Here is a 26654-nt window from a genome sequence, read left to right as displayed (position 1 = left end):
TAACTATATAGTTACCAGATGGTTTACTGTTCAGTAACTATATAGTGACCAGATGGTTTACTGTTCAGTAACTATATAGTGACCAGATGGTTTACTGTTCAGTAACTATATAGTGACCAGATGGTTTACTGTTCAGTAACTATATAGTGACCAGGTGGTTTACTGTTCAGTAACTATATAGTTACCAGATGGTTTACTGTTCAGTAACTATATAGTGACCAGATGGTTTACTGTTCAGTAACTATATAGTGACCAGATGGTTTCCTGTTCAGTAACTATATAGTTACCAGATGGTTTCCTGTTCAGTAACTATATAGTTACCAGATGGTTTCCTGTTCAGTAACTATATAGTGACCAGATGGTTTCCTGTTCAGTAACTATATAGTTACCAGATGGTTTCCTGTTCAGTAACTATATAGTTACCAGATGGTTTCCTGTTCAGTAACTATATAGTGACCAGATGGTTTACTGTTCAGTAACTATATAGTGACCAGATGGTTTACTGTTCAGTAACTATATAGTTACCAGATGGTTTCCTGTTCAGTAACTATATAGTGACCAGGTGGTTTACTGTTCAGTAACTATATTGTGACCAGATGGTTTACTGTTCAGTAACTATATAGTGACCAGATGGTTTCCTGTTCAGTAACTATATAGTGACCAGATGGTTTCCTGTTCAGTAACTATATAGTGACCAGGTGGTTTACTGTTCAGTAACTATATAGTGACCAGATGGTTTACTGTTCAGTAACTATATAGTGACCAGGTGGTTTACTGTTCAGTAACTATATAGTTACCAGATGGTTTCCTGTTCAGTAACTATATAGTGACCAGGTGGTTTACTGTTCAGTAACTATATAGTTACCAGATGGTTTCCTGTTCAGTAACTATATAGTGACCAGATGGTTTACTGTTCAGTAACTATATAGTGACCAGATGGTTTACTGTTCAGTAACTATATAGTTACCAGATGGTTTCCTGTTCAGTAACTATATAGTGACCAGATGGTTTACTGTTCAGTAACTATATAGTTACCAGATGGTTTACTGTTCAGTAACTATATAGTGACCAGATGGTTTCCTGTTCAGTAACTATATAGTGACCAGGTGGTTTACTGTTCAGTAACTATATAGTGACCAGATGGTTTACTGTTCAGTAACTATATAGTTACCAGATGGTTTCCTGTTCAGTAACTATATAGTGACCAGGTGGTTTACTGTTCAGTAACTATATAGTGACCAGATGGTTTACTGTTCAGTAACTATATAGTGACCAGATGGTTTCCTGTTCAGTAACTATATAGTGACCAGATGGTTTCCTGTTCAGTAACTATATAGTGACCAGGTGGTTTACTGTTCAGTAACTATATAGTTACCAGATGGTTTCCTGTTCAGTAACTATATAGTGACCAGGTGGTTTCCTGTTCAGTAACTATATAGTGACCAGGTGGTTTCCTGTTCAGTAACTATATAGTGACCAGGTGGTTTACTGTTCAGTAACTATATAGTTACCAGATGGTTTCCTGTTCAGTAACTATATAGTGACCAGATGGTTTACTGTTCAGTAACTATATAGTTACCAGATGGTTTCCTGTTCAGTAACTATATAGTGACCAGATGGTTTACTGTTCAGTAACTATATAGTGACCAGGTGGTTTACTGTTCAGTAACTATATAGTTACCAGATGGTTTACTGTTCAGTAACTATATAGTGACCAGATGGTTTACTGTTCAGTAACTATATAGTGACCAGATGGTTATATGTTCAGTAACTATATAGTTACCAGATGGTTTACTGTTTAGTAACTATATAGTTACCAGATGGTTTACTGTTCAGTAACTATATAGTTACCAGATGGTTTACTGTTCAGTAACTATATAGTGACCAGATGGTTTACTGTTCAGTAACTATATAGTGACCAGGTGGTTTACTGTTCAGTAACTATATAGTTACCAGATGGTTTACTGTTCAGTAACTATATAGTGACCAGATGGTTTACTGTTCAGTAACTATATAGTTACCAGATGGTTTACTGTTCAGTAACTATATAGTGACCAGATGGTTTACTGTTCAGTAACTATATAGTGACCAGATGGTTTACTGTTCAGTAACTATATAGTTACCAGATGGTTTCCTGTTCAGTAACTATATAGTGACCAGATGGTTTCCTGTTCAGTAACTATATAGTGACCAGATGGTTTACTGTTCAGTAACTATATAGTTACCAGATGGTTTACTGTTCAGTAACTATATAGTGACCAGATGGTTTACTGTTCAGTAACTATATAGTGACCAGATGGTTTCCTGTTCAGTAACTATATAGTGACCAGATGGTTTCCTGTTCAGTAACTATATAGTGACCAGATGGTTTACTGTTCAGTAACTATATAGTGACCAGATGGTTTCCTGTTCAGTAACTATATAGTGACCAGATGGTTTCCTGTTCAGTAACTATATAGTTACCAGATGGTTTACTGTTCAGTAACTATATAGTTACCAGATGGTTTCCTGTTCAGTAACTATATAGTTACCAGATGGTTTCCTGTTCAGTAACTATATAGTGACCAGATGGTTTCCTGTTCAGTAACTATATAGTGACCAGATGGTTTCCTGTTCAGTAACTATATAGTGACCAGATGGTTTACTGTTCAGTAACTATATAGTTACCAGATGGTTTACTGTTCAGTAACTATATAGTGACCAGATGGTTTACTGTTCAGTAACTATATAGTGACCAGATGGTTTACTGTTCAGTAACTATATAGTGACCAGATGGTTTACTGTTCAGTAACTATATAGTGACCAGATGGTTTCCTGTTCAGTAACTATATAGTGACCAGGTGGTTTACTGTTCAGTAACTATATAGTGACCAGATGGTTTACTGTTCAGTAACTATATAGTGACCAGATGGTTTACTGTTCAGTAACTATATAGTGACCAGATGGTTTACTGTTCAGTAACTATATAGTGACCAGATGGTTTACTGTTCAGTAACTATATAGTGACCAGATGGTTTACTGTTCAGTAACTATATAGTGACCAGATGGTTTACTGTTCAGTAACTATATAGTGACCAGATGGTTTACTGTTCAGTAACTATATAGTGACCAGATGGTTTACTGTTCAGTAACTATATAGTGACCAGATGGTTTACTGTTCAGTAACTATATAGTTACCAGATGGTTTCCTGTTCAGTAACTATATAGTGACCAGATGGTTTACTGTTCAGTAACTATATAGTGACCAGATGGTTTACTGTTCAGTAACTATATAGTGACCAGATGGTTTACTGTTCAGTAACTATATAGTTACCAGATGGTTTACTTCTCAGTAACTATATAGTGACCATGTGGTTTCCTGTTCAGTAACTATATAGTTACCAGATGGTTTCCTGTTCAGTAACTATATAGTGACCAGATGGTTTACTGTTCAGTAACTATATAGTGACCAGATGGTTTACTGTTCAGTAACTATATAGTTACCAGATGGTTTACTGTTCAGTAACTATATAGTGACCAGATGGTTTACTGTTCAGTAACTATATAGTGACCAGATGGTTTCCTGTTCAGTAACTATATAGTGACCAGGTGGTTTCCTGTTCAGTAACTATATAGTTACCAGGTGGTTTACTGTTCAGTAACTATATAGTTACCAGATGGTTTACTGTTCAGTAACTATATAGTTACCAGATGGTTTACTGTTCAGTAACTATATAGTTACCAGATGGTTTACTGTTCAGTAACTATATAGTGACCAGATGGTTTACTGTTCAGTAACTATATAGTTACCAGATGGTTTACTGTTCAGTAACTATATAGTGACCAGATGGTTTACTGTTCAGTAACTATATAGTTACCAGATGGTTTACTGTTCAGTAACTATATAGTGACCAGATGGTTTCCTGTTCAGTAACTATATAGTGACCAGATGGTTTACTGTTCAGTAACTATATAGTGACCAGATGGTTTACTGTTCAGTAACTATATAGTGACCAGATGGTTTACTGTTCAGTAACTATATAGTGACCAGATGGTTTACTGTTCAGTAACTATATAGTGACCAGATGGTTTCCTGTTCAGTAACTATATAGTTACCAGATGGTTTCTGTTGAATGCCCACGCTAGGTCTTAGGTCAGATCGATAACTTCATAACTCATTGGTCTGCTTATCTTGACTTCAAACAGCGTCCTGTAAGCAATGACACGCAGAACCAAACGAGTCTACAAAATGTTGTTGTTACCACTGACCGACAAGAGATAGCGAATGCACCGTTCCGACCCCCGTCAGTCATCGACCTTTGGTCGAGTGATTGCAGTTGCGGAATCTTTTATTTTATTTGCACTGGGAAGGACTCTCTTTATTCAGATGAGGTCCATTTCCTTTATCCGTTACACGTATTATCACTGTATGGCTTTACTTGATAATCCCATGATACAGTACACGTATTATCACTATATGGCTTTACTTGATAATCCCATTATACAGTACACGTATTATCACTGTATTACTTTACTTTACTAATGCATAATCATATGTCTCCTTTTACTCCGTAGGGATAAAGCCACACTTCTAAAGTTTTTATCATTAATCAAAAATGCAACACGGGACCGCGTGGTTGACATTTTTCTCTTTAGGCCTCCATATGGATAAAGCCCCACTTCTAAAGTTTTTACATCATTAATACTCCGTCTGGCTAAAGCCTTACTCAGGAGGTTTTTCACATCATAAATCAGAAATGCATGGGGTGAAGTTACAAGGCAAAACACATTTCATGCTTACCCGGTCGTCTGGTCAGAAGAAAAGGATACAAAGGATATATTTATAGAGAGGTTTTAATTAGAAAAAGCTAGTTACAAGAAGAGACTGAAGTGGAAAATTTCCAATTCAGTTTAAAATAAGCAGAAAACAGAACATCTCATCTCTGCACGGCTTGTGCCCCGTGTCTGGCAGCAGGATCTCCATTCAGTTTAAAATAAGCAGAAAACAGAACATCTCATCTCTGCACGGCTTGTGCCCCGTGTCTGGCAGCAGGATCTCCATCTCTCAAAAAAGGCTGGCCCTTGAAAGGGCAACCGTCCCTTTTATATCCATCTTACAATATTTCCGATTGGTCTAAACACAGTGAAGTCACAGGGATGTCATTTTTGTTTTAGCAAACCAGAGTACAATACGTAATTCGTATGAGCTCCTCCTTCTTGGTACTAACGTTACTTCTCGTTACCTAGTGGTTTTTAAGTAACAGAAAGTCCCTTATTCCTTCAGAACAGACAACTGCTTTGTCTGTGGGGATCACGTGACATGGTACCGGGCACGAAGCCATCCCTAGGATTTCTTATCAAGCTTCCTAAAAGATCTCCTCCAGAAAACAGTTTTTACCCATCATTCTTTTAGTATTATTCTCTAATGACAGTTAATTATAAGCATGCCATTTATGAAAACTTTTACTGTACACATTAAACATTTAATTGTTATATAGTTTTTTAAGATTTCCCTCTATAGATTCAGGACTCCCTGTTTTTCAACCCGCAACCCTTCCCGTCTGAAAGGGTTAACATTACAGCTTTCTCTCCTCTGCTGTTGCATCCTCAGGGCCACATTCCTCAGGTTAACTCCCCACTGCGGGCCTGCTCTCACAGACACCTTCTATGCAGACATTAAAGGCTCAGTTCCATTTTTTATAAGTAGAGCCATCATAGAGCTATCTTTCCAGAGTTTAGTTTAAAGATTTATACTGGTCATATAGGAACGACTCAGGATGTCATTGTCCAAAAGTGTCACTTGTTCTGTGGCACTTCACACCCACTCTGCCATCCTGTGAGGTCATTGTCCATCGTCAATTGAATAATGGAAAAATGAAGCATATGATTACATGTGAAAAATAGATATATAGGGCTGTATTGGAACGAATCAGGATGTCTATTTCAAAAGGTGTCACTTGTTTTGTGACACTTTACACCCACTCTGTCATTCTGGGAGATCATTGTCCATCATCAATTGAATAATGAAGCATATAATTACATGTGAAAAATAGGTATATACGGCTATATTGGAACGACTCAGGATGTCATTGTCAAAAAGTGTCACTTGTTCTGTGGCACTTCACACCCACTCTGTCATTCTGGGCGGTCATTTTCCATTGTCTTAATAGCGTCTGTACTGGGGGACGAGATGGCGATTGTGGGGTCACGTGGCTGTGACTCTCCACACCCCCTCTGCCATCTCGGTACCTTGTTACCCTGGTAGCCGGCGGGAAGACTTGCATCTGTTGTTCCCTGGCTGGATGGCTCGACAGGATAGGGGTCACGTTGTTGCTTGGTATCCGGCGGGAAGACTTGCATCTGTTGTTCCCGGCCGATGCACCCAGGCTGTTGTCGTCTTGGTCATCTTGGTCACCTTGGTCATCTTGGTCACCTTGGTCATCTTGGTCATCTTGGTCATCTTGGGGTCGCCCCCTCTGACCTCTTGGATCTCTCCCATAGTTTGAGGTAGGTTGATTTGTCACTTCTCGGGCGACCCCCACGGATCCCCGAGAATTGTAGCAGCAGTCCTCTATTGAAGTGTGGTTGGCCTGGTCGTGTGACCCTGTCCGTAGGCCTCGCAGGACATCACAGATACAGTCCACAGAGGACTCATTTCTTTTCTCTCTTTCAGGTCCATTCAGGGCTCTCGTCGCCCTGTAACCTGGGTCCAGGCCGATGTCTCTCTGTCCGGTCTGGGAGGTCTAGGAGGTCTGGGAGGTCTGGGAGGTCTGGGAGGTCTGGGAGGTCTGGGAGGTCTAGATGAGGACCCTGAGGATGCTCTGTAGCTTGACCTATCCCGGTCTTCCTCCATTTCCGATTTCTGACCTGAGTCAGTATATTCCTTCTTGCCATTCGCTGCGTCGTCCACTGACTCCGGGAGACCCCCCCCCCTGTCTAAGAATGCGGCACTGGTTCAGGTTTTGTTCCTTTACCAGCGCACCTTTACCAACGCACATTGTTCACAGGCCTTTCGGACTGTTATCGCTCTTTGTTTGGCTTTATGTATGAGAATGTTGTTAGTTCTCAGGTATACCAACATCCTCCTACTTCCGGCATGTCCAAGGTTATCATATACCTGTCTGATCATGTGAGTAGCCTCGTCCTGTTCGCAATGGCTATTTCAGCCTGCTTGCAATGGCTATTTCAGCCTGCTATTCGCAATGGCTATTTCAGCCTGCTATTCGCAATGGCTATTTCAGCCTGCTATTCGCAATGGTTATTTCAGCCTGCTATTCGCAATGGCTATTTCAGCCTGCTATTCGCAATGGCTATTTCAGCCTGCTATTCACAAAGTAGAGTTTTTTCTACTTAAGTTCTGACTTTAAGTAAGCATTTAGTTACTTCAAGTTCAAGTGACTTTAGGGCTCCCTAGCCCTATTAGTCGCGAGTAAACGCCACTTCAAGTGGTTTCTTATGAACCCTCTCTTGTTCCTGATAGATTTTTTACCTCTTAGGCTGTCTGCTGCGCTTTGCAGACCTCTACGTCACTCATTGTTCCAGATCTCGAGCACTTAGGAGGAGTCTTGGTTGGAGAGGATTGCTTGCTGATAAGATCACACTTGAGTAAGGTTTTAACTCAAATCTGTAATAAATTTTACTCCAGAGGCCCCTGACCGCAGTTATTTCAGTTCATATTCTTTCGGCTTTTGATACCTATTCAATTAGCATAAAGCCCAACTCACGAATGTTCTAAGCCCCAGAACCTCCAATCCGTTTTGACAGACCTATAAACCAGTGACTCGGCCGCCCAAGCACCACAGCGTCCTGTATGCTGAAGCTTCCGAGTCCCCACAAATCTGATAGGCCCGTCGGATATAGAGACCCTGATGCTCGCTCTGTCCCCCCGCGTCAAGGTGCTAAGCTTGATGAGAGTTTGCAGAGTCTCAATTTTTATCCATAGGCGCTGGTGAGTGTACATCTCACGCAGCTGATATGGTTGGTACAGGTGCTAACCTACCAGATGGTAGCTGTCAGGAAATCCCCTTTGCATGAAATAGATTACAAATTCTTTCGTCCTCTCTACTCTGGTTTAGAGAAAAGACGGACATATTTACAGTATTTGTGTTGAGAAAGCATTTTGACTTGGTCATACAGCATGCATTCCGTCCGTAACTGGTCTCGGGACCATGCTGCGCATTTGGCTGCAAGACGGTTACCACCTGGTACACCGATGAATAGCTTTTCAAGCAGTAAGCTTGATCTTTGCCTAGGCGTTCCACGTATGACTGATTCTGCTGCAACAGTGAGAGACAAGCTCCCGTCTCGCACCTGTGGGATTAGTTTCTCCACCATATTTTCCCCTGGATCTTGACCGGGGATTCTTACTTCCATTTCCATCATCTGGGCCATTGAAGCCCCTTCGGGGACCTCCAGTCCTTTGAGGTGTCTCAAAATGCGAGCGGCCTCCGGGTCATCATAGAGAGGTGACCCATGGAAAATCTAAGCACACTTATGGATATAAGCAGCCTGGGTCTCCCCTCGAAGCATTTCTGGGGCCAGTTTTTTGAGCACTTGGGTTTTGCTTAACAATTCTTGTGCTTTGTTGCTTTCTCCATATTGGGTGCTGTCACGCAGACTCCTGCCTGTATGTGAACTCTTTCCTCTCGGTCGGTAAATGTCTCCGGGAGATTGGGCTAGTATGGAGTGAGGGCTCACTTCCGGTCGGTGTTCCTCTGTGCTGTGTCTCAGGGCTCGGATGGGGCTTATGGACGGGGCCTCGTTCAACCAGTTTCTTTCTCTCCTGGCTATTTCAGCCATGGCCCTGTCTAGCTTGTACACCTGTTCACGTAGTATGTCATAGCCTGCATGTAAGTGTGCATGCTTGTATGGTTCTGTTACCCCAGGGTGAGACAACACTTTTTCTGCCACGGGTGACCGGGCTAAGGCCTGAGCCGTTCCCCATCTCACGGGATATGCTGGCATAATATCCCCTGTTTCCTTTCCTTCCAAGTCTCCTTCACTCTCTTCGGAGACGTCCTCCAATCCTGAGCTCCAGGTCAAGCCCGAGGGTGACTGAAAGGTGGTGCCTTTCAGAGTAGGCCCCTTGCCCATAGGTCTCAGTTTGACCGGTTTCGCTCTCTTGTTTCGAGGTCTAGGAGGTTCGCCCCTCGGGTACCGAACTCTCTCCCTAGATCTTGATCGAGATGAAGACTTGGAGGATGCTCTGGAGCTTGACCTATCCCGGTCTCCCTCCATTCCTGAGTCGTGATTTAGATCAGTATACTCCTGTTCGCTACTTGCTGGGTCGTCCCCTGAGTCCGGGGGACGGCCTAGAAGTCTATGGATACTCCTGGCCTGAGATCGTGCAGGTTCCGCCTTTTCAGGTTCGAACGGTACTGTCGGTCTCCTGGGTGTGGATGATCTCCCTCTCTCTGCTGCTCGGGAGGAGTTCTGGGAGTTGGACCTTTCTTTCCTGGGTACGGGTCCCGATCCCTTAGGGTTCGGAGGGGGAGTGAAAGGTACCAATGCAGGCTCATCGTCCTCGTCTTCCTCACCCTCCCCGGCTCTATCCACGGCCAGGGTTATTGACTCATGGTCCCTAGGTTCCATCATGAGACGGATCTCCGTGTGCCCTGCACTCCTTAGGCTTGAGATCGCGCTGATTACGGCTTTCCCCAACCATATGCCTCTTTGGCCATATCCTCGAGACCTGCCCCACATCAGGTTTATGGCTAGTCGGTAGGGCATGTCCTTAGTACCGTGGCCAGCATAGATTTCCCTTTTCTGCAGTAGTTCCTTTATACGGGACACCAGTCTGTCCCAGTTTATGTGTGAGGACTCTATCTCCTTGTATTGGTCTTGACTTAGTGTCACATGGACAATTTTCTCCGCGTGAAACACCTCATAATCACACTCTGTGATTACTGCCTTGCCTGGTTTCAGGGGCTTTTTGGTCCTTTTTTCCATTACCTGTTTCCTCAGGTTCCGGTAGTAAGAGCCTCCTGCCGTTACCATGCTTGTTTCCCATCTACCATAGTTCGTCAATGACGGTCCAGTGAAGGTGAGGATTGACCATGGTGTATCAGAGTTATCGGTCCAGACTGGGTAGTTAGTGACTGTTATGTTTGGTGATTGTCTGTGAGACCTTGTAGATGTCACTCTCACCCCTGAGTGTTCACCACGGGGAGATATATAGGTTGCTCTCGCTTGCCTCACTTCCTCGTGACCACGTGGTCCTGGGCTTATGCACTGCAGGGAGTGATCTCGCTCCTGCAGCTCCTTCAGCTCCTCCTCAAACTCCTCCTTCTCCAGACGAGACTGCAGCAGCTCCTGTTTGGTGCTTCGCAGTTCGTCTCTGGTGGTGTGGAACTGCTCCATCCAGTGGGCACTCTCGTCCCTGCAGTCCTCTAGCTGCTGCTGCAGGGAGCGCACCGAGGTGTTCACACGCTGCCGCTCTGCCTCGATACCTGCCTGAGACTGGGACACCTGCTCCATGCTGCTCCTCAGCCTCTCCATGTCGGTGCTGTACTGCTCCCTGAGGGTCTCGGATCTCCCGGTCGTGCGTGGCCACCTCATCCTTTAGCGCCCCCTTCAGGGCCGTGAGCTCCCGCTCCCGCTGCCTCAGCGTCTCCTGGAGCTGGAGGTTGTCATCCAGTCTCCCCTCCTTACAAACAGTGTCTCTGGGCTAGGGAGCCCTCGCTTTTCTGTGAACGGTCGTTTTGACTTCGCTTCACATCCAGTCTCCCCACCTTACAAACAGTGTCTCTGGGCTAGGGAGCCCTCGCTTTTCTGTGAACGGTCGTTTTGACTTCGCTTCACATCCAGTCTCCCCACCTTACAAACAGTGTCTCTGGGCTAGGGAGCCCTCGCTTTTCTGTGAACGGTCGTTTTGACTTCGCTTCACATCCAGTCTCCCCACCTTACAAACAGTGTCTCTGGGCTAGGGAGCCCTCGCTTTTCTGTGAACGGTCATTTTGACTTCGCTTCACATCCAGTCTCCCCACCTTACAAACAGTGTCTCTGGGCTAGGGAGCCCTCGCTTTTCTGTGAACGGTCGTTTTGACTTAGCTTCACATCCAGTCTCCCCACCTTACAAACAGTGTCTCCGGGCTAGGGAGCCCTCGCTTTTCTGTGAACGGTCGTTTTGACTTCGCTTCACATCCAGTCTCCCCACCTTACAAACAGTGTCTCTGGGCTAGGGAGCCCTCGCTTTTCTGTGAACGGTCGTTTTGACTTCGCTTCACATCCAGTCTCCCCACCTTACAAACAGTGTCTCTGGGCTAGGGAGCCCTCGCTTTTCTGTGAACGGTCGTTTTGACTTCGCTTCACATCCAGTCTCCCCACCTTACAAACAGTGTCTCCGGGCTAGGGAGCCCTCGCTTTTCTGTGAACGGTCGTTTTGACTTCGCTTCACATCCAGTCTCCCCACCTTACAAACAGTGTCTCTGGGCTAGGGAGCCCTCGTCTTGGGTAGGGCCAGTTCGCTTCCTGTGGGCAAAGCACGAAATTATGCTGCACTTGCAACTCCCCCCAGAGCTCTATAAACATTATGTTACCCTTTAGTTGTGAGTAAACGTTGCTTTAATCACAAAGATAGAGCTCTCTATTCATTTGTGATATCCCCAAGTAGAGCCTTCCACTCGAGTCGCCAGTAGAGCTTTCTACTTTAATTTTAGCCAAATCTGTAATTAAATTTTACTCCAGAGGCTTTTGACAGTAGTCCTGTCTTCTTCGGCCGTTTAGCACCAATTTTGGTTAGTATAAATGCCCACCCAGGGACGCCATGTTGAATGCCCACGCTAGGTCTTAGGTCAGATCGATAACTTCATAACTCATTGGTCTGCTTATCTTGACATCAAACAGCGTCCTGTGAAGTGGTTGACACGCAGAGCCAAACGAGTCTACAAAATGTTGTTGTTACCACTGACCGACAAGAGACAGCGAATGCACCGTTCCGACCCCCGTCAGTCATCGACCTTAGGTCGAGTGATTGAAGTTGCGGAATCTTTTATTTTATTTGCACTGGGACGGACTCTCTTTAATTAGATGAGGTCCATTTCCCTTATCCTTTACACGTATTATCATTGTATGGATTTACTTGATAATCCCATTATACAGAATCCACCTTTAGTCCTTAATGCAGGGATAAAGCCACTTATTCTATTTTGCCTTAATACATAATCATATGTCTCCTTCTACCGCGTAGGGATAAAGCCACACTTCTAAAGTTTTTATCATTAATCAAAAATGCAACACGGGACCGCGTGGTTGACATTTTTCTCTTTAGGCCTCCATATGGATAAAGCCCCACTTCTAAAGTTTTTACATCATTAATACTCCGTCTGGCTAAAGCCTTACTCAGGAGGTTTTTCACATCATAAATCAGAAATGCATGGGGTGAAGTTACAAGGCAAAACACATTTCATGCTTACCCGGTCGTCTGGTCAGAAGAAAAGGATACAAAGGATATATTTATAGAGAGGTTTTAATTAGAAAAAGCTAGTTACAAGAAGAGACTGAAGTGGAAAATTTCCAATTCAGTTTAAAATAAGCAGAAAACAGAACATCTCATCTCTGCACGGCTTGTGCCCCGTGTCTGGCAGCAGGATCTCCATTCAGTTTAAAATAAGCAGAAAACAGAACATCTCATCTCTGCACGGCTTGTGCCCCGTGTCTGGCAGCAGGATCTCCATCTCTCAAAAAAGTCTGGCCCTTGAAAGGGCAACTGTCCCTTTTATATCCATCTTACAATATTTCCGATTGGTCTAAACACAGTGAAGTCACAGGGATGTCATTTTTGTTTTAGCAAACCAGAGTACAATACGTAATTCGTATGAGCTCCTCCTTCTTGGTACTAACGTTACTTCTCGTTACCTAGTGGTTTTTAAGTAACAGAAAGTCCCTTATTCCTTCAGAACAGACAACTGCTTTGTCTGTGGGGATCACGTGACATGGTACCGGGCACGAAGCCATCCCTAGGATTTCTTATCAAGCTTCCTAAAAGATCTCCTCCAGAAAACAGTTTTTACCCATCATTCTTTTAGTATTATTCTCTAATGACAGTTAATTATAAGCATGCCATTTATGAAAACTTTTACTGTACACATTAAACATTTAATTGTTATATAGTTTTTTAAGATTTCCCTCTATAGATTCAGGACTCCCTGTTTTTCAACCCGCAACCCTTCCCGTCTGAAAAGGTTAACATTACAGCTTTCTCTCCTCTGCTGTTGCATCCTCAGGGCCACATTCCTCAGGTTAACTCCCCACTGCGGGCCTGCTCTCACAGACACCTTCTATGCAGACATTAAAGGCTCAGTTCCATTTTTTATAAGTAGAGCCATCATAGAGCTATCTTTCCAGAGTTTAGTTTAAAGATTTATACTGGTCATATAGGAACGACTCAGGATGTCATTGTCCAAAAGTGTCACTTGTTCTGTGGCACTTCACACCCACTCTGCCATCCTGTGAGGTCATTGTCCATCGTCAATTGAATAATGGAAAAATGAAGCATATGATTACATGTGAAAAATAGATATATAGGGCTGTATTGGAACGAATCAGGATGTCTATTTCAAAAGGTGTCACTTGTTTTGTGACACTTTACACCCACTCTGTCATTCTGGGAGATCATTGTCCATCATCAATTGAATAATGAAGCATATAATTACATGTGAAAAATAGGTATATACGGCTATATTGGAACGACTCAGGATGTCATTGTCAAAAAGTGTCACTTGTTCTGTGGCACTTCACAGTTTCCTGTTCAGTAACTATATAGTGACCAGATGGTTTCCTGTTCAGTAACTATATAGTGACCAGGTGGTTTACTGTTCAGTAACTATATAGTGACCAGATGGTTTCCTGTTCAGTAACTATATAGTGACCAGATGGTTTCCTGTTCAGTAACTATATAGTGACCAGATGGTTTCCTGTTCAGTAACTATATAGTGACCAGGTGGTTTACTGTTCAGTAACTATATAGTGACCAGATGGTTTCCTGTTCAGTAACTATATAGTTACCAGATGGTTTCCTGTTCAGTAACTATATAGCTACCAGATGGTTTCCTGTTCAGTAACTATATAGTTACCAGATGGTTTACTGTTCAGTAACTTGCAAAACAGCCATAGAAAAGCAAAGTGAAGCATTTTGTAAAATGTGTAGAAATATGGTGATATTTTGGCCATATTTCCCACCACTACTGTCCATCGTTGTGTGGAAGACGTGACGGACGCTGTCCCCTTGTCTTCCCGTGTCTCCGCTGCAGGAGTTCTTCTATGAGATCGCCCTGTCGGAGGTGACCAAGAAGACCCTGGAGGTCACGGTGTGGGACTACGACTTGGGCCGCTCCAACGACTTCATAGGTGAGGCCGAGTCTGCCAGCCCGATACGCCCTTTTCACAGCGGCCATTTTGACATGATAATGCTGGGTAAATATACGTGTAAGTTAGGAAGTAAGTAAGGAATGTGCCAACATTATGGGAAATGCACTTATCGTCTTCTCCAGAGTCAGACAAGAAGATAGATACCACTTTCCTTTCTGTGCTTTGATTGATTGATTGATTGATTGATTGAAAACTTTATTTATTATTTATTAATGGGTACAATACAGTACGGCTCAATACACACAATTGTTAAGGGGATGCAGACCAGAGAAAGACTTTCGTCTTGTTTACATCAGGGTCCCTCGGGGTGTGTTCAGTAGAAAGCTATCCGGCTACTCGTTTCCTAGCCCCCCTCAACAACAAATTGGGAGAGACTCTTGGGTCTATCGCCAAACCAAAAAGGGCTTATATCTGAAATGTATCAAAATATTATGTGCTTGACTAAAGACAAAAGCGCTAAGACGAGATCCAGGTGGGAGGAGGAGCTGGGGGTGGAACTGACGGAGGAGTGGTGCGGGGGGGGGGCAAGACTATAGCTGAAATCTACCCAGACTCCAATCCCAATTGTGACCGGTGTAATAGTCCACAAGCTGAATCTCTCTCACATGTTTTGGTCCTGCCCAGGGCTTAGACCATTATGGTCCTCAATATTTGATTAGATTAGATTAGATTAGATTAGATTATATTAGATTAGATTAGATTAGATTAGATTAGATTCTTTAATGAAGCTGGTGGAATTTGTTTTCAGTGCAGTTACAGCATTGTTCCAACATAGAACATATAACATCACTTACAATACATACATACTACATGCAGGACATTGAATGGGCCATAATAATGGCAATTTAGCAATAGAATTTAAAAAGTTATAGCCCTGCAAAGAAGGGGAACTTCTCCATAGACAAATAGAGCTGGCGAGGGATGGTAAATTATGAATTTAACCCATGGCAATTAAAGTGTTAAATACATAGATACAAGCAGCTGTTTTTAAAGCGGGATGTTTTGGTGGTCAGGGCTCTGTAGCGCCTCCCGGAGGGCAGCAGCTGGATGTGGTGTGCTGAGTGAGTGGGGTTAGAGATAATTTTTCTTGCTCTTCTTATTGTACTTTAGCGGTCGAGTGATTCGAGTGATGGGAGGGGGGTGCGGATTATTTTGGAGGATTTATTGATTATTCTTTGCAGTTTGTTTTTGGAGTGTTTTCTGATGTGCTCTCGATAGTACTAACTAGACACTACAATACAGCCCTGTCCACTGTTGGCCATTTTCGGGGTACCGACTGAGCCTCTCCCTATTGATTCAAACGAGACTGACATGTTGGCCTTTGCCACGCTCTTAGCCAGACGGAGAATACTCCTAGCCTGGAAATTGCCCCCCCCCCCCTCCCCTCTTCTCCGTCTGGCTAAAAGATATGGTCTCGTTTCTAAAACTAGAGAATATTAAGTATGCACTTAGAGGAGTTAACGAAAGATGCTATAAAAAGTGGCAGCCGTTAATTTCCAGTCTATAGATAGGGTAGATTATGCAAAAAAGGGGGAAATGGTGAATGAATTATGCTTGATTGATTGATTTATTGAACATTTTATTAACAGATTGCAGCTGTACTGTATTGTACCCATTCTGCAATCTGTTAATAAAATGTGTACATTGGATGCTGATTTTGTATTTGTACAAACTGTTGCTTCATCAATAAAAACGTATATTTTTTTTAAAAGAAAGAAAGCTATCCGGCTACAAGCTAGCCTAGCTTAGCACAAATTAATGGAAGTGGATATGGACCAGCTAGCCTAGCCGTTGGCCAAAAACACCTCTCTCTCAGTTTTAAGCTAGGCTAGTGGTCCATATCCGCTTCAATTCATTTGTGCTAAGCTAGGCTAGCTTGCAGCCAGATAGATTTCTATTGAATGTGTAAATAAAGGTAGTTCCTTTCATTCTGAGTGTAAGTCAGTCACCCTCATCTAATCTTCTCCCATGCATTAAGGTGGAGTCTGTTTGAGCTGCCAGTCCCAAGGAGACACTCTGCGCCACTGGATGGACGGCCTTAAGAACACAGGCCAGAAGGTGGAACGATGGCATGTACTGACCAATGAGCTGCCCAGAGCCGTACTGAAAGGAAATACCCTCATGTAACCTAAGTTATTTTATTGAATGTCGGCGAGGTGAACAGAGAGTTGAGACAGAGTCAGATGGCAGTCTGCAGAGCTTTACTGAACCGTCACAGCACAAGTAGACCACAATCCGGACCACGCACCTCCGCACACAGAGCGAGCCAGTGCCAAGTGGTGGTGTCATCAATACATCGTCACATCATTTATACATTTCTCGTCTCCACCCTTCCTCCTGGCTTAATGATTGATAGCTGTCATGTCATAGTTTGAGGACAAAGGATCTTAGATGGGAAGCGGAGTAGAAGGAGGGGCTGTTTTCAATATTCCTCCGCTCTCCTTATCAGAATGGCCCTCAACGGCATATAATTTGTGTGTGTGCATGTGTGTTGGTGTGTGTGTGTGAGTGTGTGTGTGTCGGTGTGTGTGTGTGCTAGAGTGAGGGACATGAGTTTGCATGTCTAGCTGACACTCTCCAAAAAAAAGGGGGGGGTGTGTGTATGTCTTTTCTGTGTGTATGCATGAATGTCTGTGTGGTGTGTGCTTGTGTGTGTGTGTGTGTGTGTGCTGGTGTGTGTGTGGGTTTTTGCATGTTTCTGATACATGATCTTGCACCTGTGTCCAGTACTGTTTCACGGGGCCCTGTGTCTACATAGAGACAGAGACCAGTGTACAATGTTTCTGCCAGTACTGTTTCACGGGGCCCTGTGTCTACATAGAGACACAGAGACCATAGTGTACAGCCTGAAGATATATAAGATATTGACATCAGATCAATGAATTAAAACTATCAATCCCCCTTTTGACGTTAAATCAAAACGTCAACACAACAATTCATTGATGGATCTGTACCCAACAATATGACACAACCATCAAAACATGCACCAAGTATGGATGACCACCAATACTATCATCAATACAGTGCAGGTGTGGGAGTCCCGCAGAACGAAACAGAGTCCTAGCAAAACCCCCTCGGGTGTTGGAGATCTCAGAGTCCTTGATCCCTGCATAGTCAGTGGGTAGAGGGAGACGAGGGAGGCGATGTCCCCCGAGACGACTGCCTCCATCTCGCCAGTAGAGTCTAGTGTCTTTAGACAGGAGGGGTCATAGGTGGGCAGATGATGGAACGGACCAGAGGGGAAGAGAGTGGAGTGAACCGTCTTCTTTTTTCCACTTCAATCGTTCATCTTCTAATACACATCATCAACTTTACCTTGGCCCTTCGTGTTACCCAGTCCTACCCCTGACATAGGCCCACCCAGGACCTCGATGACCCGTTCAATCGATTTCCCATTTATCCATTATGCCCGGTTGTAATCTTGTGTTTGCCACAATGCACTACTGGGCCCTGCTCCTCCAGGCTGACTAAAAACCCGTAAAATGCTAATGACAGCTATACAATACAAGCCAGGAAACATATTTGAGGGTACACTACCAATTCGAACAGTCAACAAAAATTCATTGCCGTAACTTTATAGAGGAATAAAAACAAAAAAAATAATCTACCAATAAACTGACGTCGATTTAACATTAACCAGGATCTGTAAAATATGGAAATGATGCATGACACTCTTGAAGACAGTTCAGACAGTTCAGTCTTATTTTGCACAATATCAATCATATTTTAAGACAGTCCAGTTTTAGTTCAGTCACATTTTGCATAATTTCAATCAATTTATACTTTCTCATCTATTATTCTAATATTCTTATTTCAATTAATTATTTAAATTCAGTAATTTATTAAGTTGTTGAGTCCATATTCAGTTGTTGTGTGGAGTCCACACAGTCCACACAATCCCCCTTTGAGACTGTGAATCCCACAGTCTCAACACCAATCCCCCGCAGGCCATCAGGCAGAGAGCGCTCCTCGTCAGTCAGCCATCACCTCCCCCAGAGGACACTGCATCATACTGAATTCAGGCCGAAGTCCTGTTGCCGGCCCCTCCTCCTCAATCCGGCACCAGCCCTACATTTTCAGGCTACCATCGAGCGACAGCTCGTGACATCGTCCGGGTTTCATTTCCACCCCACCACCGGCAAAGGTATGGAGAGGAGAAGGGCCTCGGCACGGTTCTCAGCATGACCACAGCGTCCCCAAGGAAGTGGATGACAGCTGACCGTTCCCCATCGCGTCCATGGTCGCTCAGCCACTCCCCAACCCGACAGCCTTTTAGACTCAACTCACAAATGAAAAAGAGGACCACATCAGAGACACAAAAAAAAAAATGCAATGATTTTCAATGGTTGCAATCGCTATGCCGAGGGATCATTAGAAAATCAGACTAAAATTCACATAAACCAAATCAAAAGAAAACACATTGTCCCACATCAGAGTATACAATATCCTAACGCAGACCTAATCTATTGAGCATACATTAGTTTTTGGAGTATACAATATCCCAATGAGTATACATATTCTAATGAGGTATACAGCACTGCATTCTAATGAGGTATACAGCATTTTACAGACCATGGGTATATTCCAGCATTCAAGCTGGATGGTCCACGGCCACTTCAGAGGAGAGCAGGGAAAAAGGAAAAAAAAAAACAAGCAACAATATCTTGTCTCCTACCACACAACCATAGAAACATGCAAATGTAAGGAAATATGAACCAAATTAAAACCAAACATACGCTTCACCCCCATACTCCAGGACACACATGCACTCCATGCATATACCTACTAATACCTTCTCATACCACCTTCTAATACCTTCTCATACCACCTACTAATACCTTCTCATACCACCTTCTAATACCTTCTCATACCACCTACTAATACCTTCTCATACCACCTTCTAATACCTTCTCATACCACCTTCTAATAAACCATGACAAACAAAATCTATCACTCAAACACAACAACCTTTCACACCGGTATCAGCACATGTTTTAGTTGGAATCTTAAGACATGCACTTAATATCGTATTAGGCAAACAAACAGTGGCGGCTTCCTCCCTTTCTACCCTCAATCTCAGCCAATTCCAGTCTACACCCACTCCCCCTTAGGCCTAAGAGAGAGGGAACACAAGATAGATTAATGGGGATTGAGGGGGGGGGAGAGAGAGAGTGGGGGTTCAGCACCACCACGGGAACTGCCGTGTTGTTGTAGTTTTCGAGAGTAGGGTGGGTGTAGAATTCGGCCGAGCGCGCGTCGCTCCAATAAAATGTTGTATCAATGTGAAGTGTCTTTAACATGCACGCCTCTGAATCCAACCACGCGAAAACAACCGCTTCCACCCCTCAAGCCGCGCGCCCGTGGGGGGAGCGAAAGCGAAGCGCCGGTCCCACCGCAGAGTGCACGGCGGTGTTCAGAGCGGTTCATGCAAATAAACTAACCACATAGCACAACATAATACATATAATATAATATAATATAATACCCGCTCCCTCTCAGACCCGGAGCATATATACCCACCTATATTTAATCAACTAGGTTGTCAATGCATAGTCTGAAACTGCAATATGGAGAGAGACCTGTTCCCTCGCTCCGCGGCCGCATCCCTCTACCACAGAGCAGCACACTAATGCAATATGGACGATATTTATTCTAATAATAATAGGTTATTTATTCTAATAATAATAGGTTGGCCTCCCTACCACTATTCATTTTAATATAATGATAATGGCCCCCTTATCAACAACATAACGCACTGGTCTTGTAAATGCAGCCGTTATAGGCCTTTAACCACAGCAATCCAATATGCCTTTAACCACGGCAACTCAATAGTGACTTTAACCCACACTATGGAAAGGTGCTACTCAGGCCCTTAACCACGGAGGACTTTAACCACGGAACTTTAACCCGGGGACTCTAACCCCACTTTTAAAACCTTTACCGTATACTATGTATATCAAACGGAAGAAAAGAAAAGAAAAATGTATGAAACCGGTTCACCATATTATTTGGACTTTGTGTCCTCAGAAACACCTAGGCTATGGGGTTGTGCTGACATAGGTATCCTTCTTCATTAAATGACAAATATTCATAAATTTAGAGTTGCCAATTGCAGATTTTTTATTTAAATAGGTAGTCTGCTTACCTGATGGTTTGAGCGCTCATTTTGTCACTGAAGAAAACACACTGGTGTCCTCGGACCCCGGGTGGCGTGGCACAGGCTGGCACGGTGACTGTTTTCAGTCTATCAGCTGGTGACAGCGATCAATCAATCCCAGCGTGGGGCCTGAATTGATTTGAGAGAGAGTAGCCCTACCAATCTATTCCGTCTCTAATATGGGAGATAGGCAGCAACCTCCAACGAGTCACGCCGTGCGTGTGTGCTGGGTAACAATTGCACGAGTGTGTGTGTGGGCCCCTTAAAGAGCAAAGGTCACGCTCAAGAGCGAGAGGAGCTAAGACTGAGAGAACAGACTACACACAGCCTTATAATACATAAAACTTCGCCCAGACTAATTAAATCTCAAATACACAATCATGACCTATATATAGGGCTGGGCGATATGGCCTAAATATGATATCACGATATTTTCTGACCTTTCGGCGATACACGATACACATCACAATGTTTTTCTTTTTTACCCCAAACAATTCATTATGAGGCTTACCAAGACAGTATTTGAGTTTGCAAGCTAACATTAAAGACAAAATAAAATACCCATGCATTTAGCATTTTTATATTAGATTTAGATTATTAGATTATATATTGCATATGAGATATTATATGATTTAGATATGAAATATGATGAATTGAAAATGGGGGACCCTGATGTAAACAAGACTAAAGTCTTTCTCTGGTCTGCATCCCCTTAACAATTGTATGTATTGAGCTGTACTGTACCCATTCTGCAATATGTTAAAGTTTTAAATCAATCAATCAATAAATAGCATTTTAGCATTTTTATGAAACTACTGTATATATGTATGTCTCTAAATGTTTTGATGAATTGAAAATGGAGGACCCTTATGTAAAAAAGCCGAAAGTCTTTTTCTGGTCTTCATCCTCCTGTACTGTATTGTACCCATTCTGCAACCTTTTAATACAGTTTTCATTCATTCATTCTGACAGAAACATAATCATTTTGATTGACAGTCGAGTCTGCCAATGACGTCACACCGCTTGCACCCGCCCTGCTGTTCTTAGCACCAATCGGCAAGCGTTTGACTTCCTGAATGTCCCGTGTGCTAAACATCAACAAAGCTACTAACGTTAGCTCCCCGCGGCCGTCGAGTAGGAGACCAGTGCTTCACAGGATGACTAAATGAGGCATAATGATTTTACTACAACGAATGTTATAATAAAAGCCTTTCCATACATCTGTCTGATTGAAAACTTTATTAACAGACCGCGGAATGGGCATATCTCAGCACAGGCTGAGATATGAACGAGTAACGTGTGGACAGATTGACGCGACACAATCCTCTTGGGCAAAACATCACGATATCCACGATACGTTGAAAAAGTGTATCGTTAATGAACTGTACCCGATATTTATATAATATCGTCATATCGCCCAGCCCTACCTATATATACTATTAGACTGTGACAATTTCATGTGTGTGGTTAAAACCAAATAGGATGAGCTAAGTAACAATGGTAACATGCCTTTATCCAAACCATGTAATAATGGAATTCAGTATAGCATATTAAATGAACTACATACTGTTAAACTGCAACAATTTCGTGTGTATAACAACCGAATAGGATGCTAAAAGTGCTCCTCTCTATTGCATCAGTCCAAACTAGAAATAAAAGAAAGCACCAGTTCCGTATCCCCTAATGATCCCAACCCCGTCACGATAGTAATCTTAAAGATTTGCAGAAATCATTTGTCTTCAATCCTTTCCGTTAAGATCCAATTAGCCATTAGACACAAAATCCCTGTTAAAACACTGCTTTTCCATATCCACACACTTTCTTAATAGTTTATATAGTTTAACAATACACAGAACACAAAACTTATTATACCTTTTACCAATTTAGTATACCTTTAACCAATACACATAATACAGTTCACACAACAATTTATCAATAATAGGACCCCTAGACCCCTATGTAAAGCGACTTTGAGTCCTTTGTAAGGTGCTAACTGACCACAACCACACCCACCCCAGGCCTCTAACCTTCTCTGAATTTCAACCCCCGTTTTACCCTCTCAGGACTTTAACCTTTGATGGGAACTTTAACCTCTGGTGGGACTTTAACCCGGGGACTCTAACCCTATTTGGGACTTTAACCTCGTTTACCACAACCACCCCCACCCCAGGCCTCTAACCTTCTCTGAATTTCAACCCCCGTTTTACCCTCTCAGGACTTTAACCTTTGATGGGAACTTTAACCTCTGGTGGGACTTTAACCCGGGGACTCTAACCCTATTTGGGACTTTAACCTCGTTTACCACAACCACCCCCACCCCAGGCCTCTAACCTTCTCTGAATTTCAACCCCCGTTTTACCCTCTCAGGACTTTAACCTTTGATGGGAACTTTAACCTCTGGTGGGACTTTAACCCGGGGACTCTAACCCTATTTGGGACTTTAACCTCGTTTAACCCTATTTATCCAACCACGGAGGCCTTTAACCACAGAACTTTAACCCGGGGACTCTAACCCCTCTTTTAGGACTCCAACCTCTCAGGACTTTAACCTCTGGTGGGGCCTTTAACCCTATAAAGAAAACAACAACTGCACGAAATCCTATGTACAGTGTGTGGCCACAGATCTCGCAGACGCAGGCATATTTCATTCAAATGACAAACCTATTCTAAATTTGGAATTTCCAATTGCAGAAACTTGGTATTCTGCTCACCTTTCGTCATTGAAGAAACAGCCCCGGGGTCCGTCATCCGATCTGCCGCACACAGCCATTCAACTCGTCAGTCCGTCCCAGGACGAAATGCACGAAACGGACAAGAAGACAAACAAAAAAATAAATAAAAAAATACAGATTATGATCTACTCATCCTGTGCCAACTCTGCAGATAATCTACTCGGTCTCTGCTCACCTCTTTCCGATCACCAATCCCGGACGAGCCCCCATTTGAAAGGAAATACCCTCATGTAACCTAAGTTCTTTTATTGAATGTCGGCGAGGTGAACAGAGAGTTGAGACAGAGTCAGATGGCAGTCTGCAGAGCTTTACTGAACCGTCACAGCACAAGTAGACCACAATCCGGACCACGCACCTCCGCACACAGAGCGAGCCAGTGCCAAGTGGTGGTGTCGTCAATACATCGTCACATCATTTATACATTTCTCGTCTCCACCCTTCCTCCTGGCTTAATGATTGATAGCTGTCATGTCATAGTTTGAGGACAAAGGATCTTAGATGGGAAGCGGAGTAGAAGGAGGGGCTGTTTTCAATATTCCTCCGCTCTCCTTATCAGAATGGCCCTCAACGGCATATAATTTGTGTGTGTGCATGTGTGTTGGTGTGTGTGTGTGAGTGTGTGTGTGTCGGTGTGTGTGTGTGCTAGAGTGAGGGACATGAGTTTGCATGTCTAGCTGACACTCTCCAAAAAAAAGGGGGGGGTGTGTGTATGTCTTTTCTGTGTGTATGCATGAATGTCTGTGTGGTGTGTGCTTGTGTGTGTGTGTGTGTGTGTGTGTGCTGGTGTGTGTGTGGGTTTTTGCATGTTTCTGATACATGATCTTGCACCTGTGTCCAGTACTGTTTCACGGGGCCCTGTGTCTACATAGAGACAGAGACCAGTGTACAATGTTTCTGCCAGTACTGTTTCACGGGGCCCTGTGTCTACATAGAGACACAGAGACCATAGTGTACAGCCTGAAGATATATAAGATATTGACATCAGATCAATGAATTAAAACTATCAGTACGCCACCATTAACTCCACCAATGAGCTGCCCAGAGCTGTACGCCACCATTAACTCCACCAATGAGCTGCTCAGAGCCGTACGCCACCATTAACTCCACCAATGAGCTGCCCAGAGCCGTACGCCACCATTAACTCCACCAATGAGCTGCCCAGAGCCGTACGCCACCATTAACTCCACCAATGAGCTGCCCAGAGCCGTACGCCACCATTAACTCCACCAATGAGCTGCCCAGAGCCGTACGCCACCATTAACTCCACCAATGAGCTGCCCAGAGCCGTTTGCTAAGACTAAGTCCACCAATGAGCTGCCCAGAAAAGCTGCCACAGTTCACTCCACCTCTTGGCTTCACATTAAGGTTGTTGGTGCAACTCTTCTACATCAGACTGGCACCTCCGGGTGCTTTGCCTTAGTTCTCAGCCGTGCCTACTGTACGTTTGAGGATAGACACTGTTCCTCTCGACAGCCATTGTATTTGGCCTGTGTAAAAACTGTTGGCAGAATGCATATATTGTTTGAAATATTGTTTGTTTTGTTAGTGAATCCTGTTAAGTCAAGCAAGTACATTCCAACACTGGCCGCCATTGAGCGTTCACTCCAGTGTGGAAAGTTAGGTTTGATCTGTGTTTAGGCTCCTTCTGTCTCGATGGTGTTTCACCAGTCAGCTGCAGGATATTTCCTCATCTCCATATCTGGACATTTAATAATATTAACTTATGAATGACCTAAAACTAAGAGGTAATGACTATTTCTGGGTCTTGATGGTCTTCAGTGGGATTTATATCCCTGTGTTTTGTCCTAAAGTTGTACTTTATGAACAAACATCTAATCCCTGTTTATTCCTTGAGTTGTTTTCCTCCAAAAAGAGGCGTGGCCGTCAGAACTCAGTGCAGATGATGTGTTGCTCTTCCAAAAAGAGGCGTGGCCATCAGAACTCAGTGCAGATGATGTGTTGCTCTTCCAAAAAGAGGCGTGGCCATCAGAACTCAGTGCAGATGATGTGTTGCTCTTCCAAAAAGAGGCGTGGCCATCAGAACTCAGTGCGGATGATGTGTTGCTCTTCCAAAAAGAGGCGTGGCCATCAGAACTCAGTGCGGATGATGTGTTGCTCTTCCAAAAAGAGGCGTGGCCATCAGAACTCAGTGCGGATGATGTGTTGCTCTTCCAAAAAGAGGCGTGGCCATCAGAACTCAGTGCGGATGATGTGTTGCTCTTCCAAAAAGAGGCGTGGCCATCAGAACTCAGTGCAGATGATGTGTTGGATGACGTGGATTATATCTACACTCTTAAAAAATACCTGTTGAAATAACACCAGACGTGGTGTCCCTAACTAAACACATAACTTACGGGTTGAAAAACAACACTGTTAGTTAAAGATCCCCTCCACTCAAAAACATGTTTTTCTTATGGTTAACTCCTCTTGGAAGCATGGCTTTGACTATATAGATTGTTATTGACTTTGACTATACAGATTGTTATTTGTGACTTTGACTATAGATTGTTATTATTTGTGACTTTGACTATAGATTGTTATTTGTGACTTTGACTATAGATTGTTATTATTTGTGACTTTGACTATACAGATTGTTATTATTTGTGACTTTGACTACAGATTGTTATTATTTGTGACTTTGACTACAGATTGTTATTATTTGTGACTTTGACTATAGATTGTTATTTGTGACTTTGACTATACAGATTGTTATTATTTGTGACTTTGACTATACAGATTGTTATTTGTGACTTTGACTATACAGATGGTTATTATTTGTGACTTTGACTATACAGATTGTTATTATTTGTGACTTTGACTATAGATTGTTATTATTTGTGACTTTGACTATAGATTGTTATTTGTGACTTTGACTATACAGATTGTTATTATTTGTGACTTTGACTATACAGATTGTTATTATTTGTGACTTTGACTATACAGATTGTTATTATTTGTGACTTTGACTATAGATTGTTATTATTTGTGACTTTGACTATAGATTGTTATTTGTGACTTTGACTATACAGATTGTTATTATTTGTGACTTTGACCAAACAGATTGTTATTATTTGTGACTTTGACTATAGATTGTTATTTGTGACTTTGACTATACAGATTGTTATTATTTGTGACTTTCACTATAGATTGTTATTTGTGACTTTGACTATACAGATTGTTATTATTTGTGACTTTGACTATAGATTGTTATTTGTGACTTTGACTATACAGATTGTTATTTGTGACTTTGACTATACAGATTGTTATTTGTGACTTTGACTATAGATTGTTATTTGTGACTTTGACTATAGATTGTTATTTGTGACTTTGACTATACAGATTGTTATTTGTGACTTTGACTATACAGATTGTTATTATTTGTGACTTTGACCAAACAGATTGTTATTATTTGTGACTTT

The 26654-nt window shown here is 42.9% G+C and overlaps 1 protein-coding gene across 1 annotated transcript in view; it reads left to right on the top strand.

The window, feature by feature from the left end:
- Window positions 1-25551, top strand: part of LOC311238042 (uncharacterized protein) — a gene marked incomplete at both ends in the record, with an annotated part of 137423 nt that extends 111872 nt beyond the window's left edge. Inside the window, 4 exons of the mRNA XM_084326006.1 lie at window positions 14229-14325; window positions 16325-16446; window positions 18427-18490; window positions 25109-25551. Of these exons, the coding sequence (XP_084182132.1) occupies window positions 14229-14325; window positions 16325-16446; window positions 18427-18490; window positions 25109-25551 (726 nt within the window). The remainder of the gene's footprint in view (window positions 1-14228; window positions 14326-16324; window positions 16447-18426; window positions 18491-25108) is intronic.
- Between the last annotated feature and the right edge of the window lie 1103 nt (window positions 25552-26654).

The sequence above is a fragment of the Notolepis coatsorum genome (genome assembly GCF_963971535.1).
Source record: "Notolepis coatsorum genome assembly, chromosome: 12".
Taxonomy (NCBI): domain Eukaryota; kingdom Metazoa; phylum Chordata; class Actinopteri; order Aulopiformes; family Paralepididae; genus Notolepis; species Notolepis coatsorum.
The sequence above is the reverse complement of the archived record's forward strand: the minus strand, read 5'-3'. Positions and strand labels throughout refer to the sequence as shown.